Source organism: Haliotis cracherodii, unplaced genomic scaffold, assembly GCF_022045235.1.
Source record: "Haliotis cracherodii isolate W230 unplaced genomic scaffold, xgHalCrac1.p SCAF_10, whole genome shotgun sequence".
NCBI classification, from domain to species: domain Eukaryota; kingdom Metazoa; phylum Mollusca; class Gastropoda; order Lepetellida; family Haliotidae; genus Haliotis; species Haliotis cracherodii.
The window spans coordinates 51,420,598-51,447,213 of NW_027266265.1; the positions used below are offsets into that span (position 1 = coordinate 51,420,598).

Consider the following 26,616-nt stretch of genomic DNA (forward strand, 5'->3'; position numbering starts at 1 on the left):
CCTTGAGTATATATCGCAAGAGCGTCGTATATAGATTCCTTAAAACGTGCAGTGTACATATCGGAGCATGCGTCATGGATGTATAGGAGCATGGGTCAAGGATGTGAATACACAACTATTGTATGCCCACGTGTAGTCATATGAACGTGTATTCATGTCCAAACCACCTACAGGGGCGGTGGGTTAGTCTAGTGGTTAAAGCGTTCGCTCGTTACGCCGAAGACCTAGGTTCGATTCCCCACAAGGGTACAATGTGTGAAGCCCATTTCTGGTGTCCCCCGCCATGATATTGCTGGAATATTGCTTAAAGCGACGGTAAAACCATACCCACTCACTCACATATATTACCCGCTGCGATCACTCTGTTGGTTGACCGCAGGGCTCGTTCCACAAAGCGATCTTAACGCTAAGTCGGTCGTAACTCCCATACTTTAACAAAGACTTACGACAATCGTAGCGCTAAGATCGCTTTATGGAAGGGGGCCCTAGACTTAGGGAAAGATGGACAAGTATACAGTAAGAACAAGCGTCTAAAGTGAACGACCGTATGCTCGAAGAATTAAGGGATTAACATTTTAGTTTCTCTAAGTCTTAATGCAACAACAGTACGCCCTTACATTTAAATAATTCACAAATCACATCATGAAACGTGTACAAATAGGATTGCACGTAGTTCATGTACACTTGAATTGTCTCTCCATTAATACCAGAATGTGAAGAAGAATGAGTGTTGTACAGTCAAGTCCCGTTAATCCGACATGTTTGGTTGCATATGATTATGTCGGATTAACGAGAATGTCGGATAAACGAAGTTAAGTTGTATCAACGTTCGTGATCGAAAATGGGACATTTGTACTTAGAATTATCGTGGAAGTCTTGTAGATCAAGCATATTCTTGGGTCTCCCCCTCTTCCTCGAGGTATAGTTCTTCTTCAACAGAAGCATCCTGGTACTGCTGGTACTCGGACACCAAGTCGTTCATGTTGGACTCGGCCTCAGTGAACTCCATCTCGTCCATGCCCTCGCCAGTGTACCAATGGAGGAAAGCCTTTCTCCTGAACATGGCTGTGAACTGCTCGGAGATGCGCTTGAACAGCTCCTGGATGGCGGTGCTGTTTCCCACAAAGGTTCCCGACATCTTCAGTCCTCTTGGTGGAATGTCACAAACGGAAGTCTTGACATTATTGGGGATCCATTCAACGAAGTAGCTGCTGTTCTTGTTCTGGATGTTGAGCATCTGCTCATCAACCTCCTTCATGGACATGCGGCCACGGAACATGGCAGCCACTGTCAGGTAGCGACCGTGACGGGGATCACAGGCAGCCATCATGTTCTTGGCATCGAACATCTGCTGGGTGAGCTCGGGCACTGAAACGGCGCGGTAACTTTGGCTTCCTCTGGAGGTGAGGGGGGCGAACCCTGGCATGAAGAAGTGAAGGCGGGGGAAGGGCACCATGTTGACTGCAAGTTTACGGAGATCAGCGTTCAGTTGACCGGGGAACCGTAGGGATGTGGTCACTCCGGACATGGTGGCGGAAACCAGATGGTTGAGGTCACCGTAGGTAGGTGTGGTCAGTTTTAGGGTCCTGAAGCAGATGTCGTACAGAGCCTCGTTGTCGATGCAGAAAGTCTCGTCGGTGTTCTCAACCAACTGATGGACTGACAGGGTGGCGTTGTATGGCTCCACAACTGTGTCGGACACCTGTAGGAGTAGGCATGATACATGATTTATCCAAGTCAGGACATGGCTTCTTTGGTTTTACAAATCTATCATATACGACTGTTTAACATCCAAGTATGGTCAAAACATACATCTGGCAACAGAAACTAAATTTACCGGTATTCAATGTTCATATTCAGATTAATGTGACGAATATTATCTTTTGCATAGCCGAGATGAAAATCCCATTATTGCTGTCACCATCGTTATATGACTGGAATATAGAAACGGATAAGTTGCACTCAATGTGTCTGTCCCTTACCTTTGGGGATGGCACGACCGAGAATGTTGACATGATTCTGTCCGGGTACTCCTCCCTAATCTTGTTGATGAGGAGGGTGCCCATCCCAGACCCAGTGCCCCCTCCCAAGGAATGTGCCAATTGGAATCCCTGAAGACAGTCACAGCTCTCCGCCTCCTTGCGGACAACATCTAGAACAGCGTCCACGAGTTCAGCGCCCTCTGTGTAGTGTCCCTTGGCCCAGTTGTTGCCGGCTCCCGTCTGTCCAAACACATAGTTGTCTGGTCGGAAAAGCTGGCCGAACGCGCCGGACCGGACTGCGTCCATGGTGCCGGGCTCAAGGTCAACAAGAACTGCTCTGGGGACATATTTCGCACCTGTGGAAAGTAGACAGAACATATATACGGGTGGTTTAATTCAAGTTAACGGCGTGGCCCGATGCTCATGCTATCAATCACTGGTCTGCCTGGCACTTATTCGTAAACATATACAAGTTGGGACCCCGTTTGTCCGGAAACGATTCGTTATGCCGAACATTTGTGAATGAGGACGAGTTTCCTGGGAACACTAATGTCCAAATTATCCGGGTTCAATATGTACGGCTGAAAGGGGAGATAACCTAGAACTATATACCGCAAACTCTATAGAAGCTAGTTCCTAAAGTAAGCTCGAGGCTGATGCGTGGGTATGCTATACTGAACATAATCGAAACAATCTTATCCTCTTTGCACTGACACACAGACACGCACGCACGCACGCACGCACGCACGCACACACATGCACGTCACTGTATTAGTGCAACAATCTTGAAGGCAACGTTAAACACTTTTTCACCTCACCTCATAGTCTGTCTTACAACCCTGATACAAATATATCAACTACAGCCCATGCAAGTCTATAATGTTTGGCAAGTCTAGATTACTGCAGTATCTGAAAATGAAGAGAATCACTGGGCTCCCTTTTTATTATATTTTTATTAAGATAACTGAGCAACTGTTTTTTCTGTACGATATGTTCATTTCAGAGACTATATGTTAGTCTACTCACCTCACAATAATAGAACTACAGTGAGTGAGTCTGGTTTTACGAAGCTTTGAGCAATGTTCCAGCAATATTATGGCTGGGGACACCATGATTCGTTAATCCTGAAGATTTCACTGGAAAAGCGACCCGTGAAGATCCGGGGTAGAATAGGTCTTCAGCAACCCATGCTTGCCAGAAAGGGTATACTTGTCGTTAGGGGATCGGGTGGTCAGGTTCGCTGACTTGGTTGATGCATGTCATCGTACCCAAATTGCGTGGATCGACGCTCAAGATGTCAATCACTGAATTGTCTGGTCCAGACTCGATTATTTACAGACCGCCGTCACATAGCCAGAATATTGCTGAGTGCGGCGTAAAACAACAAACCAACAAACACTGGAAACGCTATCGCTATCGATATCAAAATAATTTCACAGTACAGGTCATGTCGTATTGGGTAATACACATTTTTCACACACTGTTTCATTGATAAATATGCCTCGTCAGCATGTTTCATTTACTGGCGTCCCTCATCGCTTGATATCGCCTTTGGGTTTATAATTAAACATTCTTGTTTCACGACAGTCGACCTGTCAAACGAGTTTCACCCCCTTACAAGTGAGCGCTGCCACTCTCGACAACCATGAGTGACAAATATGCCCGATTCCCACGGATAAACCACAAAAACAGGGGAATGTAGCGTGGGATGACATGATGCGATCCAGGGACGTGTAGCGTTCGCCTTGGAATGCGATAAAACTCCCCGAACTGACCTTACGTGTTCCGCTTCATGCTCTACTGTATACGTGAATGCTAGATTACTGTATCACTATAATCAAGATAATGACGCCCATCTTGTCAGTCGGCGTACAATGTTGCTGTACTCGAATATAAGTTCACAAGGAGATATAGTTAACAGGGCGTGAATGATTGACGAACACTGTTGGGTTGTGAGTACCGTAAATCCTCGAATAATCGTCATTTGTTATTTCTTCATGATTGCCCCAATTGTGACTACAGTTGGGGCAATTGTACGTATTTATTTCAGAGAATCGATTGTGCATATTTCTTTGTAATTTTGTTCTATGTCACAAGTTTTGGGGCACGCATTTTCAAAATATTCAGTTTATTCTAGCCAAGCGGTACGGCAGCTTGGAGAAATGAACGAGTCTAGAGCTAGGGCATAGATTTCCCATGTAATATAACAATTTAACCAGGGAATATGATACAAGTCTTGGTTTAGATATTAAATTCATCTAACAGATGTCTTAGTGTAGAATTTATTTACGAGGATCAGACTATCGTTGTCGGTATTCAGCATACATGTAAAAATCTCGTTGTCTCGAACCCTGTTAACTCGATAATGTATATCGTTTGTGTAGGCTGGTCCCCTGCTCCTGCTGCGCACGTTACACAATAATTTGTGCAGCCAGCTACCTCAGGCTTAGCACTGGGCAGCCGACAAGCAATAGTTCATGACCACGTAACTGTATGTTCCCTGCACAATTAATAATGGCATTGAACCAGTGATCTAATGTCGACGCTACAGTTAAAATAAGGGGAACGCGATACAGTTCCGCTGGTCGAAAGGACTGAAGTCTTCAAATTAACAATATTTAACTGCAGGATATATAGATCTACGACACAGTACTTCCAATGTATGACAGCAAAGTTGACGATGTGGCATGGTCACTAATCTAACAATACATGTTTTTATCCAAAGGATCAACACGGCGCAAAGAAATTTTGTAGCATACCTACCCATTGATGCAAGTACCTGTACTGCCACTAAGCGTACACGTGTATCCCAGAAGATAAAACAAATCGTAATTTGCATGTGGTACCTTCAGAATCAGGAATGAGAATAGGGCACATTTCAGATTAAATGTGTATATAATATAAAATATAATATAAAATTACCAGCATTATGTTTTCACAACAATGACTCTCTGAAACATTTGTTATTGTTTTCAAAGAACAAGAGGTATGAAGTTGACACATTCATAGTGGTGTACATTATACTGTTGACATTGATCTACAGTGGTAAAGTTATTAATATTTTTTTCATAATGAATCTTTCCAAAGTAATAGCTACATCGTTGTAATATTATTCTATATTGAAGTATATCTGTGGAGAAATGCAGATATTATCAAAATTGAAACTCACAACGATGTGACTGCGTTTGTTATTTTTAACCAAGAACCATACTTCTCTATGAGAGTTACCTCCCTGATGGTAATATGTTTACTCCTGTAGCCTGACACGTCAGTTATTCACAGTGTCCAAAAGTGCTAATATCTCGCTACACGGAAATTAGGTCAACGTGTCCCACATAGCGATATGCTGTAGGCCTGTCCCCACCCCTCTCGACAGACAGACCCGCTCCACGGAAATGGGTCAACGTTTAACAGCAGCGCAATGCTGTATGGGGAAATAGGTCGGATAGAGCGAAAAGGGAACCCTGCCCTTCGCCGTCTAGTAGCTGCAGGCGAGGAGCGCATGCACTCTAGGGCAGATAAACCAGTCTAGGACAGGTCGTGTTTCCCTCTTATGATTGTTTCCAAATAACAAAAATGTTTAGTGTAATAATTTACAGTAAGGAATTTTTTAACAATATTTTCATTATTATTTATGTATTTCATATGTACGCATATCATTATACAAATGTGAGAGAAAAATGAAGTTTCTTTCAAAGGTTTGGTCACATTCGTCCTCACCATGTGTCTTTCTCAAAACGAAAACAAATAAGGCACCTCACCCCAACATATGTTCTAAATAGGCAACGTTAACACCGAAAACGGGTGTTGGATCGTAAAGACGTGTACGTTTCCCTAAGACCGAAAAACGGGTGTTGGATCGTAAAGACGTGTAAGTTTCCCTAAGACCGAGAACGGGTGTTTGATCGTAAAGATGTGTAGGTTTCCCTAAGACCGAGAATGGGTGTTTGATTGTAAGGATGTGTAAGTTTCCCTAAGACCGAAAACGGGTGTTGGATCGTGAAGCGAGAGTCACCAGAGCGTGAGGCACGGTAACGGTATAACGAGACAGCGGTAGCGCTGTAATTGAGCGGATGGTAAAGCTCGGGCTGCGCCCGGTAAACTGCATTGTTGCCAAAAAATCGCCTTGGATACCAATAACGAGTTCCTGTGGTCGGTCGGTATTATTCAGTGTGTGAATATTGCTTATATTACCCATTACCGATTTTTTTATTATACGCTTATTGACATTTAGAAACTGTAAACCATTTCTACACATGTACAAGTCATCGACATTCGATTAATGCCCCTTACTTACCGAAATATCGACAGTTTATTTCGCGAGCTGGGAAAATGTTACCAACCCCGAGCGGAAGTAGATTTCAAACGCGGGTAGAATCGAGCGAGCCACCTGATTGGCTGAAAATACGCAGCGCTCTAATTAAAGAAATTAGCGCGATATTTGAAGACAGTTATCTGGAGTGACAGCAGCATCTAAAAAATGACATCAGATAATTTCTTCAAATGGTAAATATTTATTATGAATATGTTTTTCATTTTATAATATACTTGTCATCTAAAGCTAATCTATTATGAGCTGGTGAATTTTATACAATACATCACTATATTAATATAATAGGCACATTTTCATGTATATTGCCTGTGCCTGATCACATTATGAATACTGGTCATGCTAAATGAAAATGAATAAAGTGAACATTTCAAGCTAATATTTATCATTAATGCAAAAGTAATAAATCTATTTGAGATTAATAAGCAAATTACAACATTACATGATCATATGAATATCACAAACACACCCAAATCTCATGATGTGCCATTATTATAACAATATGAAATTCTGAATTTTTACCAATGGCAGCTATATTGCAATGTTACAATAATTCAATTTTCAGTTATGTAAAGTTCTTGAAACATTCTTACAGGTTACATGAAAAGTATGTTGAAGATAGCAAAAGCACTATACCAGTTGAAGAGATTTTCCAGAAATTTTGTAACAACTTTGGTCACAGATCAAAAGTGTTTGTCGGAAAATATATAAAAAATGTTTTTCCAAATATCACCACAACCAGGCACCGAAAACCTTGTGATTGGACAAAAAATAAATCATGATTTACCGTGGCATCAATGTGAGATCTGAACAGACACAAAACATTGAATTTGCTGCAATATCTGATAACATTCCCAAAGACTATTTTGTACTGCAGCAAACTAAAGACTCTATAACTGTTGGAAGGCAGACAGGATTATCCTGTAATGGGAACATGATATATTTACAAGTGAGATTTTCTACTGATGGGTATGCATGTACATCTTGGTACAAGTCATTGGCTTATTGGGGAACTTGAAAGAAATCCCCAACACACACAACCTGCAATCCTCCAAAATTCAAACTTGGGTCCCTTTTACTCCTGCATATGAATTCAAGCTGAAATTAAACAGTATAAATTGTGTACATGGAGCATATGTTAACAAGAAAAAAAAAGGAAATGTGGGAATAGGCATGTATTAAATATTCCAAAAGAATATAACTCTTTGGGCATGGGTCTTGAGGAGATAAGTAAAAATAAGTAACAGTATTTAAAGTGTAATGACACATTTGAATAAAACATTGTCTTAGCTACTATAATAATTATATTAATATTGTGACTTGCCATATTCATGAGAATATTTCTTCATTTTAACATGTTAAAAAATACCCTTCTTATGGTATGTTGAGGATTACATGTCTAGTTTTAAACTCAATTAATATTATGATTTGTTGTGGAACTGTGAAGATGGTTAAGTTTGGAGTATATACATATAATACATGTCATATTTACCTGCTCAAATATTTTTCTACTGATCATGCTTATCTCATCAATGATCAGCACATGAGTCTGCTTAATCCTCCTCTTCTTTTCATCACTAAGAAGTATCTTATATAAGTCAGGATTTCTGTGTCTTCTCTTCAACCACTCAGCCCAACCTAATCATTAAGAGGTCTCCCCTCAAGCTGTTTAGAAGCCATACCAGTGCTAGCAGTAACAGGCACCAATTTTCCATTTCTCCTCAATCTCTCCGTAATTTCCTTGATAAGAACCGTTTTTTTTCCTTTGCCAGCCTGGCCAATGATTAGAGTGTTGTGTCCATCTTTAATCAAATTCCATGCAAACACTTGTTCTTCAGTCAAAGCTATCATTTTGAACCCACGTGGGTTGCACATGTGTTGTTGCTTTCACGCTGACTTGACATGAGGGTCAGCCAATCAGGTGGCTCGCTCGATTCAGCCCGCGTTTGAAATCTACTTCCGCTCGGGGTTGGTAACATTTTCCCAGCTCGCGAAATAAACTGTAGAAACTGAAACTAATAAAAAAAATCGCCTTGGATATCGAATGTAAACAAACCGGCAAAATGGCAAATGATGCTCCTTTTCTCTACTTACATATAGGGGGTATATATTTTTATTTACCGACTAATAACGAGTTTAACTAATGTTATATTTGGGATAACACTTTCTTAGTAAAGTACAGATTCTAGTACTTTTATGGGTTGAGTCCCGTCCGGGATTCGAACCCACATCTGCCAGGGTGAGGCACCTAATCGCCAGCACTCAAAGTCAGCGATCTAACCCACTCAGCCACCGAGGCTTCCACAAAAATAAAAGTCCGACAACTGGTAGTCTAGATCACGTACTTTGAGTACCCCCCTGACAAGTGTAAATTGGCACGGCTCCCATGGCCGAAAGCTATGAAAACACAATGCCATTTAGAAAGTGGTCAAATGTAACTAATGTTTTATTTAGGATAACACTTTCTTAGTAAAGTACAGATTCTAGTACTTTTATGGGTTGAGTCCCGTCCGGGATTCGAACCCACACCTGCCAGGGTGAGGCACCTAATCGCCAGCACACAAAGTCAGCGATCTACATTTGACCACTTTCTAAATGGCATTGTGAATTCATAATAACGACTTCCTGAGCGACCGACCCCAACAGATGGCAGGCAGAAACACGTGACCGGCATTGTTTCCGTCAGAGGTGGAACAGTGGGACTTTATTTCAGACATTTGAGGTTTGTATATTTGTCTTGATATAGAGAAATACACCTCAAAAAGTAACTTGTTGACTCTGGTATAAACGTTTGAACTTTTACATTATATGCTTACGATTATCCCCTCAAAACGCTCTAAACATGCTTTAAACGTCTGCGAATGCCATCACGTAGTCAAAGCCAGACAATGCCCCATTCATCAACTAAGGGTCATGTCAAAGGTCTGTGGTAGAAACTCAAAATTGTTCACTAACAGAACAATCCATCAGCACCTTAGCCTTGCTCCAAGGCTGTACTGAAAGAATACTCCATGGATGTGTAGTGATTCTTTCCTCCTAATAGGCAAGTCTAGATATGTGGACAGTCAATGGACTCCAGTCTCTTATAGGGACAACTTGTTCTTATTATTTACATAATCTAATACTTATTATTAAAACTAATAAGTATTGCCTTAGAGACTTGTGCAAGTCTATCAGCTCCTGTACGAGGATGAATACATGCATGTCAGCATTTTTAAAAGAATACACAATGACATAAATAATACATACGGAACTTGATAATTGTAACTACGCAAAATCATTACACACATTTTTGCGTTCTCTGGGGCCACAACGAAAATAAATATTGTTTAATTAACTCTGAAAAGCATGTATGCACAGACGCCAACAACTGCGTGGATGTGTGGCTACTGAAACGCACCATCTCCCAACATCTGCATGCCGGGAATTACAGTCAGCGGTTTGTGACAATACCTCAAAGAGAGGAGCGGCTCCGGAGAGAGAGCCAACATTTTGGTTATACTTGACGGTTGCCCCAGGCTTAAAGTCCTGCACCATGGCTGTGGATTTATAAATAACAAACCCATTCTAGATTTATGTAAAAGCAAGACTATTCAGCTCCAGCTTCCACATGAAATCAGCATCAGGAAAATAAATTGTTTTAATCTTAGAATCAGCATTAATTGTTTTAACTTTAGAGGAGAGATATGTTATGTGTAATAAGAGATTTCCTAGACTTTGTGTTTGTCTTCAGGCTTTACCTTGAGCCTCTGTGAAGTAGACGCTGATCCTCTCCAACTGGTTGTCGGCATCGCCGTGGTAGGAGCCAGTCGGGTCGATACCATGCTCGTCAGCGATCACTTCCCAGAACTATAATAATAATAATGATAATGATAATGAGCAATCACTTCCCAGAACTATAATAATAATAATGATAATGATAATGAGCAATCACTTCCCAGAACTATAATAATAATAATAATGATAATGAGCAATCACTTCCCAGAACTATAATAATAATGATAATGATAATGAGCAATCACTTCCCAGAACTATAATAATAATGATAATGATAATGATAATGAGCAATCACTTCCCAGAACTATAATAATAATAATAATAATGATAATGAGCAATCACTTCCCAGAACTATAATAATAATAATAATGATAATGAGCAATCACTTCCCAGAACTATAATAATAATAATGATAATGAGCAATCACTTCCCAGAACTATAATAATAATAATGATAATGAGCAATCACTTCCCAGAACTATAATAATAATAATAATAATAATAATAATGATGGTGATGGTGATGATGATAATAACTAAAAGACTGCAGCTCCACATGACGCAATGGGTATAATTAAGACATTATTTATGCCTAGGGAATGTCCGCTGGGAGATGTGCCGATAATAATGATATACGTTATCATAATAAACAATGACAACCATCCTCCTCCTCCTCATTATCATCATAAACTTCGTCACTTCCATCACTCAAAGTGTAGACTACACCTGGAAACTAATAATCTAATCACTGCATAAACTGTAGTAGTCCATTATCAAACTATGGACATGTACCTTTCCAAGTCCATACGTCTACTTGGCTAATTCTGTTCTGGCTTAAACGAAGTAAGATGACCACAGTAAGTGCTTTTTACTTATCCTTATCCGGTAGCTGTACAGGTGCATGATTCAGTGGTATAAAATATACGCATATACGCATAAACCACGATTTCTTGTGGTTGGTAATTTGGTTGTTGTTTAATGCCGCACTCAGCAATATTCCAGCTATATGACGTCGGTCTGTAAATAATCGAGCCTGGACCAGACAATCCAGTGATTGATATCATGAGCATCGATCTACGCAATTGGGATACGATGACATGCATCAACAATGTCAGCGAGCCTGACCACCCGATCCCGTTAGTCGCCTCTTACAACAAGCATAGTCGCCTTTTACAGCAAGCATGGGTTGCTGAAGACCCCACTCTACCCCGGGTCTTCACGGGAATGATAGACTCATGAGATGTAATTTTTTCTCTATCATAAAAATACATCAAGCGCGAGTATTTAAGTGAGAGAGTTGGAGTGACAGATGGGACGCCTACTGGTCAAAGCATTCGCTGTTCACGGCTCGGGTTTGATTCTGCACATTGGTACGATGTGTGAAATCTATTCTCGGTGTCCCTGATCGCCGTACAATTGCCAGACTATTGCTAAATGCGGCGTAAACCACTTGTCACTCACAGATGCTCCATATCAGACAGGGCTAGCCATGTATTCGTGTTCCAGCAATGCATATCACGTTATCATATTCAGGACAGTATGTATGGGTAGTGCTGAAATACGTTTGCCAGTTAAAAAAATACAATGGCCCTTTCCAACAAAAGCAATCTGCGTCGCTGACAGGAAACACCAGCCCACCACGAATGTGTGAGGTTGTATATATGTAGGTCAACGGTATATATATTAGATACATATTCCAAGCACTTTGTTATAAAACAGGGTTTGTCCTGTATCACTGACATGCGCTATGTCAATATACCGAGTAATGCATATGCATTAAATATGACACCAATGTATGCTATAAATCCACGTGCCACAATTCGACCAGGATATCATATATCTTATATTAGAATTGATGTCCACGTGCATACGTGTAATCATATTTTCGGCTGACGCATCATGTTTTATGAACGAGAAACGTGCATGGTTTCAGTGTTAATACTAAATTTTGACTTTTTGAAGTAATAAGAAAATGCAAAATGCTGGCAAGTTATAGTGATATAGGTCCTTAATACTCAGATGGGTATTTAATTAGAGGATGTGATTAAAACAGATGAAATACGATGATGCACTGGTCGTTCGGAAACATCTGATGCGACACAGTGGCAGTAAGAGTTTAGCATTCCTGAATGACGCCCCCTTATCAGCCATCATGACGTCGTAGGAATGGGGTAACATAAGATAGCATATCCCTATCCATAAAACAGTCAGAAAACATTAAACGTACGACAAAAGAACATGTTTTACCTTTGATCCGATCTGGTTCCCACACTGGCCCGCTTGTAAGTGCACTATTTCTCGCATATTGTGGGGTGCTGTATTTTCCTAGGTAAGCCACACTAACTTTCCCCCATCAACTTTGACAAATGCGTTTCTGCTGTAGACAGCAACCTCATCCCCGTGACGTCAGAAGTAGGGACCGAGGGCTGTACGCGATTGGTTGAAAGCTGAGTGCGTGCGATGATGACTGACAGAGTTGTTTCCCCTCCACTACACGGGGCACCTGGCGCAGCGACTGACAATCCTGCATTTCCACGTGCCGGCAGGCTAGTGATAAGATCTAGAGGGAAACGGCGCACAACAGCCAGGAACTGTGAAAGAGGGTTATAATTAGATGTCTCACCCTTCAGCAAGTTGTGAAGTCAGTTACAAGACGTCTATTCCACTCCAGCTGCTGTTGTAGTTTCCTCTGCAACTGCTGCTACTACTACTACTACTACTACTACTCGACACTACTACTACTACAACAACAACTACTACTACTACTACTCGACACTACTACTACAACTACTACTACTAAATGTTATTACTACTCATCGATACTACTACTCGACACCTCTGCTACTACTCCTACTACAACTACTACTCGACACAACTACTACTCGACAACTCTGCTACTACTACTACTACTACAACTACTACTCGACACAACTACTACTCGACAACTCTGCTACTACTACTACTACTACTACTATTATTACTACTACTCGACACCTCTTCTTCTACTACTACTACTCGACACCTCTGCTGCTGCTACTACTACTACTATAACTACTACTCGACACCTCTGCTACTACTACTACTACTATTACTACTCGACACCTCTGCTACTATTGCTACTACTCGACACTACTACTTCTCGACACCTCTGCTACTACTACTACTACTACTACTCGACACCTCTTCTACTTCTACTATTACTACTACTCGACACTACTACTTCTCGACACCTCTGCTACTACTACTACTACTACTACTACTACTACTACTCGACACTACTACTTCTCGCCACCTCTGCTACTACTACTACTACTACTACTACTACTACAACTCGACACTACTACTACTCGACACCTCTGCTACTACTACTACTACTACTCGACACTACTACTTCTCGACACCTCTGCTACTACTACTATTACTACTCGACACCTCTGCTACTACTACTTCTATTACTACTACTCGACACTACTACTTCTCGACACCTCTGCTACTACTACTATTACTACTCGACACCTCTGCTACTACTACTTCTATAACTACTACTCGACACTACTACTTCTCGACACCTCTGCTACTACTACTACGACTACTATTACTACTCGACACTACTACTACTACTACTCGACACTAATACAACTACTGCTGCTACTACTAACCTTCTACTGCTGCCGGGTTCGATTCCCGACATTTCTGGTGTCCCCCGCCGTGATATTGCTGGAATATTGCTAAAAGCGGCGTAAATCCATACTCACTCACTCACATATATAACTACTACTACAACATATACATGTATATTACTACTGTTACTACTACAGTCTCTCACAACCATCAGAACCAAGATGGCCGATCTGTCTCTGCCACTTGTCACATCGCACAACAAATGTCACCTGGCACTTCCTCCACCAATATTACTCTGCCAATATTGTGACAGCCATGATTCATTCACAAAGCTGCTTTGGTCTCCATTCACGAGTCGCAACATTAATCAGCGCCCCATTTGGCCCAGCCCGTCACGACCACAGCCACATCAAAGTCGGGGCTGTCAGACAGGCAGAACATGTCAGGGTCTCTCGCACAATCACTAAATAACACAGACAGAGACACGGCTGTCGCAGCTGGGTCACACATCATTATCACAGCATATAAACTGCCTGGCAAATGAAGGTATACACCTATGTTTGATGGCGGTTCAAAATGAAACTAAAAAGAGTGAGTGAGTTTGGTTTAACGGCGCTTTTAACAGTATTCCAGTCATATCACGGCGTGTCAGCTTAATGCCCGAAGTGATACAGGTCTCAGACGTTTACCACTTCGGTGACACCCACGAGCACGGGTATGGTGCTGACAAACCTAGAAACATAATCGGGGCGAACCGGGATTCGAACCCACAATCATAGGTTTCTGGCGTGCCCAAGGGACGCAACGCTGCACATCGAATCGCGGCGCCTTAGACGACTTGGCCACCCGTGCCCCCGAAAATAAAAAGAAATGATTATTCGATGGTGATATATTTGATAGGGGGAATCATAGTTGTGTTTTGGACCTTATGTTCGAAGTCTTTCGGCGACTGGTTTTGGATAATGTTTGTAATTTTGTTGTTGTGAAATCCAATTTTCAAGTGTTTACTTTCTTTTTCCGGTAGTTTATATAAACGGGGTCAGCAATTACAGTGAATTGTTTCTCGATATCTTACAATCAGATTTTGTACTCCGCCCCTTCTGAAGGCGAGAGGTATCGAGTAATTAATCCGATAAGTATGCAAGTGATTTATATAATTGTTTTGTTGACACTTCGCCATCTAGTTGCATCTTGAATGAATTTTAAATAGGTTTCGTGTTTGAAAACAAATATAATCAAAGGAAGATTAAGTTCTAGAATTAATCCAAATACCTTCAAACTAAGGGAGAGCATTTATGGATGTCAACTTCTTTATTATGAGGAACACAACGTGTCGGAGTATATACGTACTAGTTGTTTGAAGGCTATGTTAAACTGTCTTCACATTTTATATCGTCAAAACATTCCAAATATTTCAGAAAATATGTATGTCATTTAAGGACGTATAAGCACTGGTAATTGTATCACTGTAATGAACTAGAAATGGGAGTGTGTTGTTAACCTGTACGCAGAGTAAAGGGTTGTTTTGTTTGTTTGTTGTTAAACGCCGCACTCAGCAATATTTCAGCTATATGACGGCGGTCTGTAAATAATCGAGTCTCAACCAGACAATCGAGTGATTGACATCATGAACATCGATCCACGCAATTGGAATACATTCATCAACTATCAGCATGACCAACCGATCTCGTTGGTCGTCTCTTACAACAAGCATAGTAGCCTTCTCGACAAGTATGGGTTGATGAAGACCTGTTCTACCCGGGATCGTCACGGGCCCGGCGTGAACGTAGATATACCGTGATAATAATTGTTTAATCTTTGTAAGTTTTGCAATCCTTATGCACACAGTCAAGCATGATATTGATGAAACACGTGAGTGGGATAATGATTATAGGGACGTGTCGGCGACTAATAAACATACCGTGGAATGTGATACCATTCGGAGACAACACCTGTAGCGGCTATAAATAACCTAATCAATGTCCTGTTTAAGCATCGCGCACGGGGAATATTTCATATTAGACCAACGCGTATATGTATCTGAAATGCGAAAAATTAAGAAGATTATTATGTTAAACGTTTAACATAAATAGAAAAAGAATACTGAGATTCTCTTCATGAAATCTATGTACAGACTTAGTAAAATATTGTAGACTTGCTTGGGAATTTCCGACGTTTATATGTCAGGATCTGCTCGAGGGTCAGTTGCAGTAGTATGAGTGAGTGAGTGAGTGATGTCAGTTAGTGAGTGAGTGAGTGAGTGAGCGAGCGAGTGATGTCAGTGAGTGAATAGTGAGTGAGCGAGCGAGTAGTGATGTCAGTGAGTAGTGAGTGAGTGAGTGAGTGAGTGAGCGAGCGAGTGGTGATGTCAGTGAGTGAGTTGTGATGTCAGTGAGTGAGTGTTGTCAGTGAGTGAGTGAGTTTTTGAATGAGTGAGTGGGTGTGAATTGGGTTTAACGCCGCTTTTGACAGTGTTCAAGTTATATCACGGCGCGGCTGCTCAGTGTAGCAGGGGAAACTCGAAGTGATGCAGGTCTCAGACGTTTACCACTTTAGCGAAACCCACGAACACGGGTATGGTGCTGACAAACCGAGAAATATAATTGGGGCAAACCGGGATTCGAACCCACAATCATCGATTATCAGGTGTGTCCAAAGGACGAAACTCTGCAGAGCGAAATGGGGGGGGCCCTTGACAATTGGGTCACCAGCTCCCCTGGTGTTCTGAAGAGATTAAATGTTTGCTTGTTTGTGTCATCAACGCGTGCTATGTGACTAATGTCTGATCGGCAGATGTCGGCATCGGGTGAATGTACCTGTCGAGTGACACGTGGGCCCGGATAGCATCATGCGGCTGACGCGTGTATACCGTATTCCCTCTTGTAAAGTCAGTGTTTCTTTGTCAGCAGTTTGGTCTGGGAACATACGAGAAAAGAACATATACTATCATATAGTAGAATAGGTGGTGGTAGTGGAACTTATATAGTAGCCGTATTTCTGTTAATAGTAGTTATATGAACAGACTCTTTAGTAGCAGTATATCAGACCAGCTTTAATAGTAGTATCAGAGGCAAAAAAAGTATAAAGTGTTCTAATAGCAGTAAACGTAATTACGTAGTTATAAGTGGCAGTAGTATTAGTCGTAGTTGTGGCAGTAGTAGTGGCCGTAGTAGTAGTAGTACTAGTGGTAGTTGTAGTAGTAGTACTAGTTGTAGTGGCAGTAGTAGTAGTCGTAGTTGTAATAGTAGTAGTGGTCGTAGTTGTGGCAATAGTAGTGGTCGTAGTAGTAGTACTAGTGGTAGTTGTAGTGGCAGTAGTAGTAGTGGTGGTCGTAGTAGTAGTAGTGGTCGTAGTAGTAGTAGTGGTAGTTGTAGTGGCAGTAGTAGTAGTAGTAGTAGTAGTGGTCGTAGTAGCGGCAGAAGTAGTAGTAGTAGTGGTAGTGGTAGTAGTAGTAGTAGTGGTCGTAGTAGTTGTAGTGATATCCCTATTGGTAGTAGTGGCAGTAGTTGTAGTAGTGGTCGTAGTAGTTGTAGGTTGTAGTGATATCACTATTGGTAGTAGTGGCAGTAGTAGTGGTAGTGATATTAGTATAGGTAGTAGCAGTAGTCGTCGTAGTGTTCGTAGTATATTAGTAGTTGTAGTGGCGATGGTGGTGGTGGTCGTAGAATATATGTCTCAATTCCGCGTTGAACAACATTCACTCGCTCATAAAACAATAAGCGTTGAATGTCTGTTCCTGGCTTGTACGTGGATTATGTTCTTATACAGGCGCTTCATAAGCTTGCTCACCTGTGTATTCTATCAAAACGCTACCACATACGATTGACAACACCTGCTTGTCTTCACATATACTTAGTGCAATTCAGAAAACAAACAGTGGGTTTCCTTTCCATCTTTCTTTATGTAGGTTACATATTGTCAAAGATGACATGTCTTCAACTTCAGATGTCCAATAGTCAACTTTCCCTTTATGTCAAGCAATATTCCTACAGCTCCAGCCTTTGTGTCTACATTTCACATAGTCTTTCTACCGAGATTTCAAAGATTTCATTCGACTTTTGCTCAGGAGTATTTTGATCAAGGTTGCAATGTTACAAAAGTTTTATACGTGGACCAGATTTTACACATCAGTGACAAAAATGACGCCTATGCCTATGCCAAACGGAAACAATCCAATTACACGCGCAGCAGGAGAATACCGCTGACAGTTCCGCCATATTGAAATATATAAATGTCTTGTTTCTCATTCCCATAAAATTGTCCCTACTCCTAATATGTTCTTGCACAGTCGAGAAACGACTTTTCCGGTACCATTTTCGTTTTTGCACCTGATTCCACCTTTTTGTACATGCCCTTAATAAAGTGCGTGTCGGATTCGCAGGGGAACCAACTCGTGGCCACAACGTCTCTTCATACTTCAAGTCGCAGTGCCCCCTAATGTCTTCATACATCAAGTCGCAGTGCCCCCTAATGTCTTCATACATCAAGTCGCAGTGCCCCCTAATGTCTTCATACTTCAAGTTGCAGTGCCCCATAATGTCTTCATACTTCAAGTCGCAGTGCCCCCATAATATCTTCGTACTTCAAGTCGCAGTGCCCATTATAATATCTTCATACTTCAAGTCGCAGTGCCCCCATAATATCTTCATATTTCAAGTTGCAGTGCCCCATAATGTCTTCATACTTCAAGTTGCAGTGCCCCATAATGTCTTCATACTTCAAGTCGCAGTGCCCCCATAATATCTTCGTACTTCAAGTCGCAGTGCCCCATAATATCTTCATACTTCAAGTCGCAGTGCCCCCTAATGTCTTCATACATCAAGTCGCAGTGCCCCCTATAATATCTTCATACATCAAGTCGCAGTGCCCCCTAATGTTTCATACTTCAAGTCGCAGTGCCCCCCATAAAATCTTTATACTTCCAAGTCGTAGTGCCTCCTTATGTCTTCATACTTGAAGTCGCAGTGCCCCCTATAATGTCTTCATATCTCAAGTCACAGTGTCACCTAATGTCTTCATACTTCAAGTCGCAGTGCCCCTTTTAATGTCGTCATACTTCAAGTCGCAGTGCCCCCTAATGTCTTCATACTTCAAGTCGCAGTGCCCTCTAATGTCTTCATACTTCAAGTCGCAGTGTCACCTAATGTCTTCATACTTCAAGTCGCAGTTCCCCATAATATCTTCATACTTCGAGTCGTAGTGCCCCCTAATGTCTTCATACTTCAAGTCGCAGTGCCCCCTAATGTCTTCATACTTCAAGTCGCAGTGCCCTTTTATGTCTTCATACTTCAAGTCGCAGTGCTCCTTTTAATGGCTTCATACTTCAAGTCGCAGTGCCCTATAATGTCTTCATACTTCAAGTCGCAGTGTCACCTAATGTCTTCATACTTCAAGTCGCAGTGCCCCCATAATATCTTCATACTTCAAGTCGCAGTGCCCCCTATGATATCTTCATACTTCAAGTCGCAGTGCCCCCATAATGTCTTCATACTTCAAGTCGCAGTGCCCCTAATGTCTTCATACTTCAAGTCGCAGTACCCTCTAATGTCTTCATACTTCAAGTCGCAGTGTCACCTAATGTCTTCATACTTCAAGTCGCAGTTCCCCATAATATCTTCATACTTCAAGTCGTAGTGCCCACTAATGTCTTCATACTTCAAGTCGCAGTGTCCCCTAATGTCTTCATACTTCAAGCCGCAGTGCCCCTTTATGTCTTCATACTTCAAGTCGCAGTTCTCCTTTTAATGGCTTCATACTTCAAGTCGCAGTGCCCTCTAATGCCTTCATACTTCAAGTCGCAGTGTCACCTAATGTCTTCATACTTCAAGTTGCAGTGCCCCCCATAATATCTTCATACTTCAAGTCGCAGTGCCCCCTATAATATCTTCATACTTCAAGTCGCAGTGCCCCCATAATATCTTCATACTTCAAGTTACAGTGCCCCATAATATCTTCATACTTCAAGTCGCAGTGCCCCCTATAATATCTTCATACTTCAAGTCGCAGTGCCCCCATAATATCTTCATACTTCAAGTCGCAGTGCCCCATAATATCTTCATACTTCAAGTTGCAGTGCCCCATAATGTCTTCATACTTCAAGTCGCAGTGCCCCCCATGATATCATCATACTTCAAGTCGCAGTGCCCCCTAATGTCTTCATATTTCAAGTCGCAGTGCCCCCTAACTTTTACGGTGTATATTTGAGTCCATTTTACTTTCACAGATTTGTAACCTACCAGCTAAATACAATGCAAAATTATCAGGTCAGTGATTTGTCAGTCGGACGGTGACAACAGTCAATATAGTTCCAAATGAAGCCTGTTTCTTAGACAGTGGCGTAAATATGTACATCAATCTCACTAAAATCAGATTAGGATCTGAGGACATCCCATTAGGGGTCACGTCAGAACGACCTTTCATCCGACCAATCAGAGCATCGTTTACCAGATTATGAAAGTGACAGTCGGAATGTGATTTCTAACCATGCAACCTCGACAACTTCAACTCCGAACGATAGTTACGGGTTTAATATTACAAACACAAACAGACAGACATTATACCAACTTCTAAATGCCACTTAAAGAAGGTTGTTATATTAACTTTGTGTCCACCTTTGTGCCGACCTTGTGACGTGAAGTTAACGCACTAATCAACGGCTCCCTGAGAATGACAAAATGTTATATATAATTATATTGCTAGAAGCGGCGTAGAACCCACGACTTCGTATTTTTTTGCCATGACAGCAGAGGGCGAGTGCCCTGAAGTTTCAACCTAAAATAATAATAGCTACAGAGTTAAGCACAGGGTACGGCTGTACAAGAGCGAGCTTCCGAAGATCCACGTGTAATAATAGACGGGGGAGCATGAGTCATGGCCGGTAAGAATGTTCACAGCTCGCTTCGACATGCAGTCTGGGACCAGCAACAGCGTTCTTCCCGAAATATGTTAAAATAACCACAAGGATTAAAAACTTTCATAGGGAGAGAAACATTTACCTGATATATACGAGTACATAGCGAGTTGAACTGATAAAACCCAGTCACATACATTCACCAGCCTATGCTCGTCGTAAGCAACGACTGAATGGATTTGGAGGTCAGGTGCCGTGACTTGATTGATGGTGTGTCATCGTACCCCGTCACTGGATTGTCTGGTCCAGACTCAGGCTGCGGTCATACAGCTGGAATATTGCCGATTGCCACATTAAACAAACAAACAAACAAGCAAACAAACAAACAAGCTTCATGATAGGGGATAGTGCTGAGTTGTGTTCAGGGGAGTAGTTGTCAGCCCCACTACAGGAACGCTCCTGGCTTCTGATTGGTCGGTGGGGTCACGTGACCTCGGATGACGTCACTTCCGGTTTGGTTTGCGCAGGGCACATCCGTTTCCGGTGGTGCGCGCATCCAAGATGGCGGCACATCCGTTTCCGGTGGCGTGCGCACCTCCAGGAGGGCGGCACATCCGTTTCCGGGAAGGAGGGGAAAAACTCAGAGAAGCGCTCGTAAAAGATGAAAAAGATCGACATTGAAAGAAGCGTATAAAATCCTGCATGTGTACCGTTTTTTGTTTGTTTTTTCTTTCTAAAAATAGAAGTGGCGGTGGTGGTGGTGGCGGCGGCGGTGGAGGGGGAGGAGGAAGTGGATGTGAGTTCTTTGTTTGGGTTTGAGGGTCGTCAAAGCATGAGGATGAAAAGCGTTCTTTCGGGAGACATGGGTGGCCCTGAAAAGGGCTGTTGGAAAACAAACTGGAAACAAGCTGGACAAGAGTTGTCTCCTTGATTACATTACTTTCCATACCCACGACGTCCCCACCAACCAGAAGACTTCAGCTTGATACCTCATCCATTCTACCCTAACTCACGTCATCATGGCTGCCACCTTTTTTTCGAAACAAGACTTTTACATGACCCTGCCCAGTGATGCCTCCATGGACATCTATCCAAACAACACTGTCAATGCGTATGAAATCAGTTCATGGTACAACGTCGCCCCACCCTTTGACTGTTTTGCGCTGAACCTTTCACTGAAAAAAGACACCCATGTGTATGAAAGTGCATTGCCCACTGTACCCCAGACACAGCATGGTGTCATCCATTACGAAAGCAAGAAGATTCCTATCGAGAAAGGAGTCTATTCATCTGAAGATTTGGTGAAAACCCTCAACCGTTTGATTCAGGAGCATATTACGGGTGTCTTGAAAGAACAGTCCTCAGACAAAATCCAAAGTGATGGCAGACGATTTGACATTGATGTCAAGTATCCCCAAGATAGTCTTTGATTTGACATGCTTGAAGATGGAAAGGTGCGATTCCAAACCCCTCTAGTCTATGCCACAGTACTCTATGCAACGGAAGTGATCTTACCAAGTCCACTCTCGAGAACTATCGATCCACGATGATGAGGAATACAAAAGCTACACAGAGACTGCTGTTCCCTTGAGTGTATTATCCCAGCGCCAAGTGGGGGCTCAACCCATGACAGTGGGGGGAGGTAGATTTAAACAAATCACAGGTGATACAAAAGCGAAATCGCCTGTCAGGATTTGATACCGTGTACATTTACACCAACCTGGTCGAAGATCAAATTGTGGGCAATACGATGGCCCCATTGCTGATCCATGTGCCTGTGTCAAAGAAGATGATGCAAGACAGTGTGGTGATTAAAAGCCCTCAGCACATTCGCTACCTCGGACTGCGTCATAGATCCTTTGACGGTATTAAACTCTATATCATGGACGACACGGGGCGACCCGTGCCATTTCAAATGGGGAAAGCCATCGTGACACTTCACTTCAGACGCCGCTGCTAACGCAGAAAGCAACATGTTGGGACACGCATTGGCACACCAGATGAATCGAGGACAGTTCGGCCAGCGTGGGAGTGGCATCAAAGTATACAAAGGTCGATATCATCAACGTGGCAGTGGTCTCGGAGGTATCTTGAAGATGGCGTTGCCTTTCCTTAAATCTGCCGGAACATCAAGATGGGTGAAAAGATCCTGCCTGGATTGGTGAGTGATGTGGTTGCAGGCAAACGCAAATGGTCAGAGAGAGAAACATCATGGCACAGCAGCCCTGATGGATATTTGGAGGAACGTGAGGAACCGAGACCCCCTAAAAGACGTAAAGTCGTCCCAACCACCATCACCCACCAGAAACAGCGTTAAAGGAAAAGAAAAATGGTTTAAAGGCCAGTCCTCATCAGACTTTCAACCTGACCAGACGTCCTTCAAGGCAGGGACATCCATCATCATGATGCGCCGAGATGCTTGCGAATGTTCACAGGCCCAGTTGGATCTCTTTACTGTACCTCCTGTGTCCACCTCTGTGCAAGAGGGTCAGTGGATTCGCTATAGTCCCTTGGCACCACCCTATGTGGCAGGACCACTCCAGTTTAACATTTCCAATCCCGTGAACGCTTACATTAATTTGAAACAGTGCTACCTGAGAGTATGTCTACGTGTGACGAAAGATGATGGCACGGATACCGTTCTAGCGGATAACCCCGTATCGACAGTCAACAACGTGATGCATTCCCTGTTTCGCGAAGTGCGGCTGCAAGTGGGACACAATCAGATCACGCCCTCCATGGGCACTTACCCTTACAGAGCCTACTTGGAAACCCTTCTGAGTTATGGGACAAGAGCCAAAACATCTCACCTTCAATGTCCTGGATGGTTCACCGATAGTGCTGGTAAAATGGACGCCTTCAATCCTGATGCAGAGGCGAACGCAAGAAACACATGTGTTAGAAAGCGACGCAATCTTATCGTGCCCACCAAAGAAGTGGAACAGACAGGACGTCTACACTGTGACCTGTTTCTTCAAGAACGCTATCTGCTGGATGGTGTCCCTATGAAACTGGAATTGCTACGAAGTCCCGATGAGTTCTTCTTCATGTGTGCTGCTGATGGTGTCTACAAACTAGCCCTGACCAAAGCCGAATATTATGTCCGTCAACTCAACATCAATCCTGCTGTCCGAGAAACACACGTGTCCAGTCTGAACGCTGGGGTGACTGCCAAGTATCCCCTTTCCCGTGTGCATGTGACTGCCCATGACATCCTGAGAGGCGGTAGAGACTTTCACAAGGATCACCTCATCGGTGGCCAATTACCAAAACGTGTGGTCCTGGGACTGGTGGACAATAGTGCCTATGTAGGAAGCAAAGAGAAGAATCCATACAACTTCAACAACAATCATGTCACCATGATGAAGCTCAAAGTCAACGGCCAGGAAGTCCATGGCACGGAAATGAAAAGCGACTTCTGCAACAACAGTGCCAATTTGAAACAAGTCTACATGAATCTGTTCCAAAACACGGGGCAGCTATGGCGACCTGAGACCTGCGAACTGACTCCCAATGCCTTTACTCAAGGTTACACCTTGTGGGTGGTGGATCTCACCCCAGACCTTGGCGCTGATGAAGCATCAACTACCCTCGACACACTGGCAAGTTGGGTTTGGAAATCCAGTTTGGACAAGCTCTCGATAACCCAGTCACCCTCATCTGCTATGAGGAATACGAAAATGTTCTGGAAATAGATCGTTTCCGGAATGCGATGATGGTATAAAAAGAGCGTCACAGACGGTCATGGCACACTTTTCCCCCTCCTACAAGGACCATGGATGAACCACTCGAATTGAGCACCTTGGATTTAGAAGCCCTCGTGGCTGATGACGAACCACTTCATGCCATCTACCGGGGCACCCTGGCCAGAGATGACTTTGCCAGACTGGGATGGCAACAGGATGACCCCTTTTACCCCAAAGCCTACGTGGTCAACACAGATTTAAGTGATCAACCTGGCACACACTGGATGAGCATCTATCGTCCAGCTCCTGGATCCGTGGAGATGATGGATAGCTATGGACTGTATTCATTACCCCTGTCTAAAGAGACTTTGAATCGCATGGGTCAGATTCAACAACGATGGAATACACACCCCTTACAACATGGATACAGCACGTTGTGTGGTGTGTACTGTCTCTACATGCTGACCTATCGCGTGCGTGGGTAGACTTTTAATCAAGTGTTAGATACGTTGGACTGGAAGGACACCGCCAAGAAGGATGCCACGGTATTAGCGTGGTTTCATACCAAAGTGTCTTCCTCCGTTCCTGTGGATGAGATGCCTGCCTTTCGACTGAGTGCCCAGACGCGTACCCTACATCAAAAGAACCAACCTTTCTGCCCTTATTGACCTGACACTTGTTCACTTAACCTACGATCACCTGACTGTCAACGTTCCTGTTTGAGGAGTGTACATACGTTCACTGCGTTTTAGGAATGTACATACGTTCAGTATCAAAGTGGCAAAAGTTCCTGTTCACTGCATTTTAGGAGTGTACATACGTTCACATACATGTAGATACGTTCATGTTCACAAAAGTCACAGGGACCTCCCACCACCACCACCACCACCGCCACTTCTATTTTCAGAAAGTAAAAACAAACAAAAAAAGCAGTACACATGCAGGATTTTATACGCTCTTTTATGTCGATCTTTTTCACCTTTTACGAGCGCTTCTCTGGGTTTCCCCCCCTCCTCCCCGAGAAACGGATGTGCCGCCCTCTTGGAGGTGCGCACGCCACCGGAAACGGATGTACTGCCATCTTGGATGCGCGCACCACCGGAAACGGATGTGCCGCCATCTTGGATGCGCACGCATGACAATGCCCTGCGCAAACCAAACCGGAAGTGACGTCATCAGAGGTCACGTGACCCCACCAACCAATCAGAAGCCAGGAGCGGTCCTGTAGTGGGGCTGACAACTACTCAGCGGATAAACCTCACTGTTACAACCATTGTGGACAATAGAATCACATCGAACACGCTATCCACTGGGCTATTACAGCTTCCTTACGGTCACGCGGTAATGTTAGTAGGCTAGTGAGTGAATTATGTTTTACGCCGCTTTCAACAGTTTCCATTGATGTAAATGTGTCAGTAGAATTAGGAAGGAAGGGGATGGCGGTCTGTTAAAAATCGAGTCTGGACCACATAGCCCAGTGATTGACATCATGAGCAACGACCTACGCAATTGGGATACAATGACATGCATCAACCAAGTCAGCAAGCCTGACCACCCATTCACCTCTTACCCGTTAGTAGCCTCTTACCACAAGCATGGGTTCCTGAACGGATCTTCACGGGTGGATCCAGTAGTTGTTGACGTTGACTTCGTAACCCACAGAAACAGGCATGGTGCTGACATATCAAAGATCAATATGTGTGCGGATATGGGATTCGAACCCATGGGAAGCGGATTCTTGTAATAACTGTAACCGCTTTATCACAGGCTGAAACAAGTGTGGTTTTCATTACTTGCCTTCTCAATCACATGGTCTGTGGTAAGCAATTAAAATCTCAAAGAGACCACAGGTGACCCAGTGGTCAGCTGAATTGCCTCCCTTAACCGAGTCAGGTCCGTTCATGAACCTGTGTGACCATTCACCTGAAATGATTAATTTTCAGCTCTAGAAAGTATGAAACCCCAAACTGCATCCCAGTAATAGATATAGCATTCTCATCCTATACCATATCCATTATATGCTTGGTTAACGAATCGAATGTATTTCATGTGCCCTATGAGTGAGTTGGTACACCACCACTAAAAACAGTATTTCAGTTATATCATGATGTGTCAGCTTGATGTCGTAGGAAGCCGACGTTATTTAGGCATTGAACTTTGGTGAAACTTGGGTATGGCACTGAAAAACCTGGAAACAAAATCGGGTGGACCAGAATTCGTACACACTATTTTAGATTTCTGGCATGTCAAAGAGAAGCAACTCTGCACAGCGAACTGCAGCGCCTTAAGCGACTTGGCCCAAAAGGAACACCCTGGATCTGACTTATTACACCAGGACGCAAGTCGTATGCAAATACAACAGATAGAATAAC

The 26,616-nt window shown here is 42.9% G+C and overlaps 1 protein-coding gene across 1 annotated transcript; it reads right to left on the reverse strand.

Moving 5' to 3' along the window:
- Window positions 1–354: 354 nt before the first annotated feature.
- LOC139454506 (tubulin beta-4B chain-like) lies at window positions 355–12,507 on the reverse strand. The gene is made up of 4 exons (XM_071236258.1): window positions 12,335–12,507; window positions 10,053–10,161; window positions 1,983–2,338; window positions 355–1,702 (listed from the first exon to the last, which is right to left on the reverse strand). Exons 1-4 carry the CDS (start codon window positions 12,389–12,391, stop codon window positions 884–886), a joined length of 1,341 nt encoding a protein of 446 aa, XP_071092359.1. The 5' UTR covers window positions 12,392–12,507; the 3' UTR covers window positions 355–883.
- Window positions 12,508–26,616: the final 14,109 nt, after the last annotated feature.

Coding starts and splice junctions, on each gene's coding strand:
- LOC139454506 (XM_071236258.1), bottom strand. CDS start 12,391: ATGCGAGAAATAGTGCACTTACAAGCGGGCCAGTGTGGGAACCAGATC. Junction 10,162..12,334: donor GGAACCAGATCGGATCAAAG/GTAAAACATGTT, acceptor TTATTATTATAG/TTCTGGGAAGTGATCGCTGA. Junction 2,339..10,052: donor CTACTTCACAGAGGCTCAAG/GTAAAGCCTGAA, acceptor TACTTTCCACAG/GTGCGAAATATGTCCCCAGA.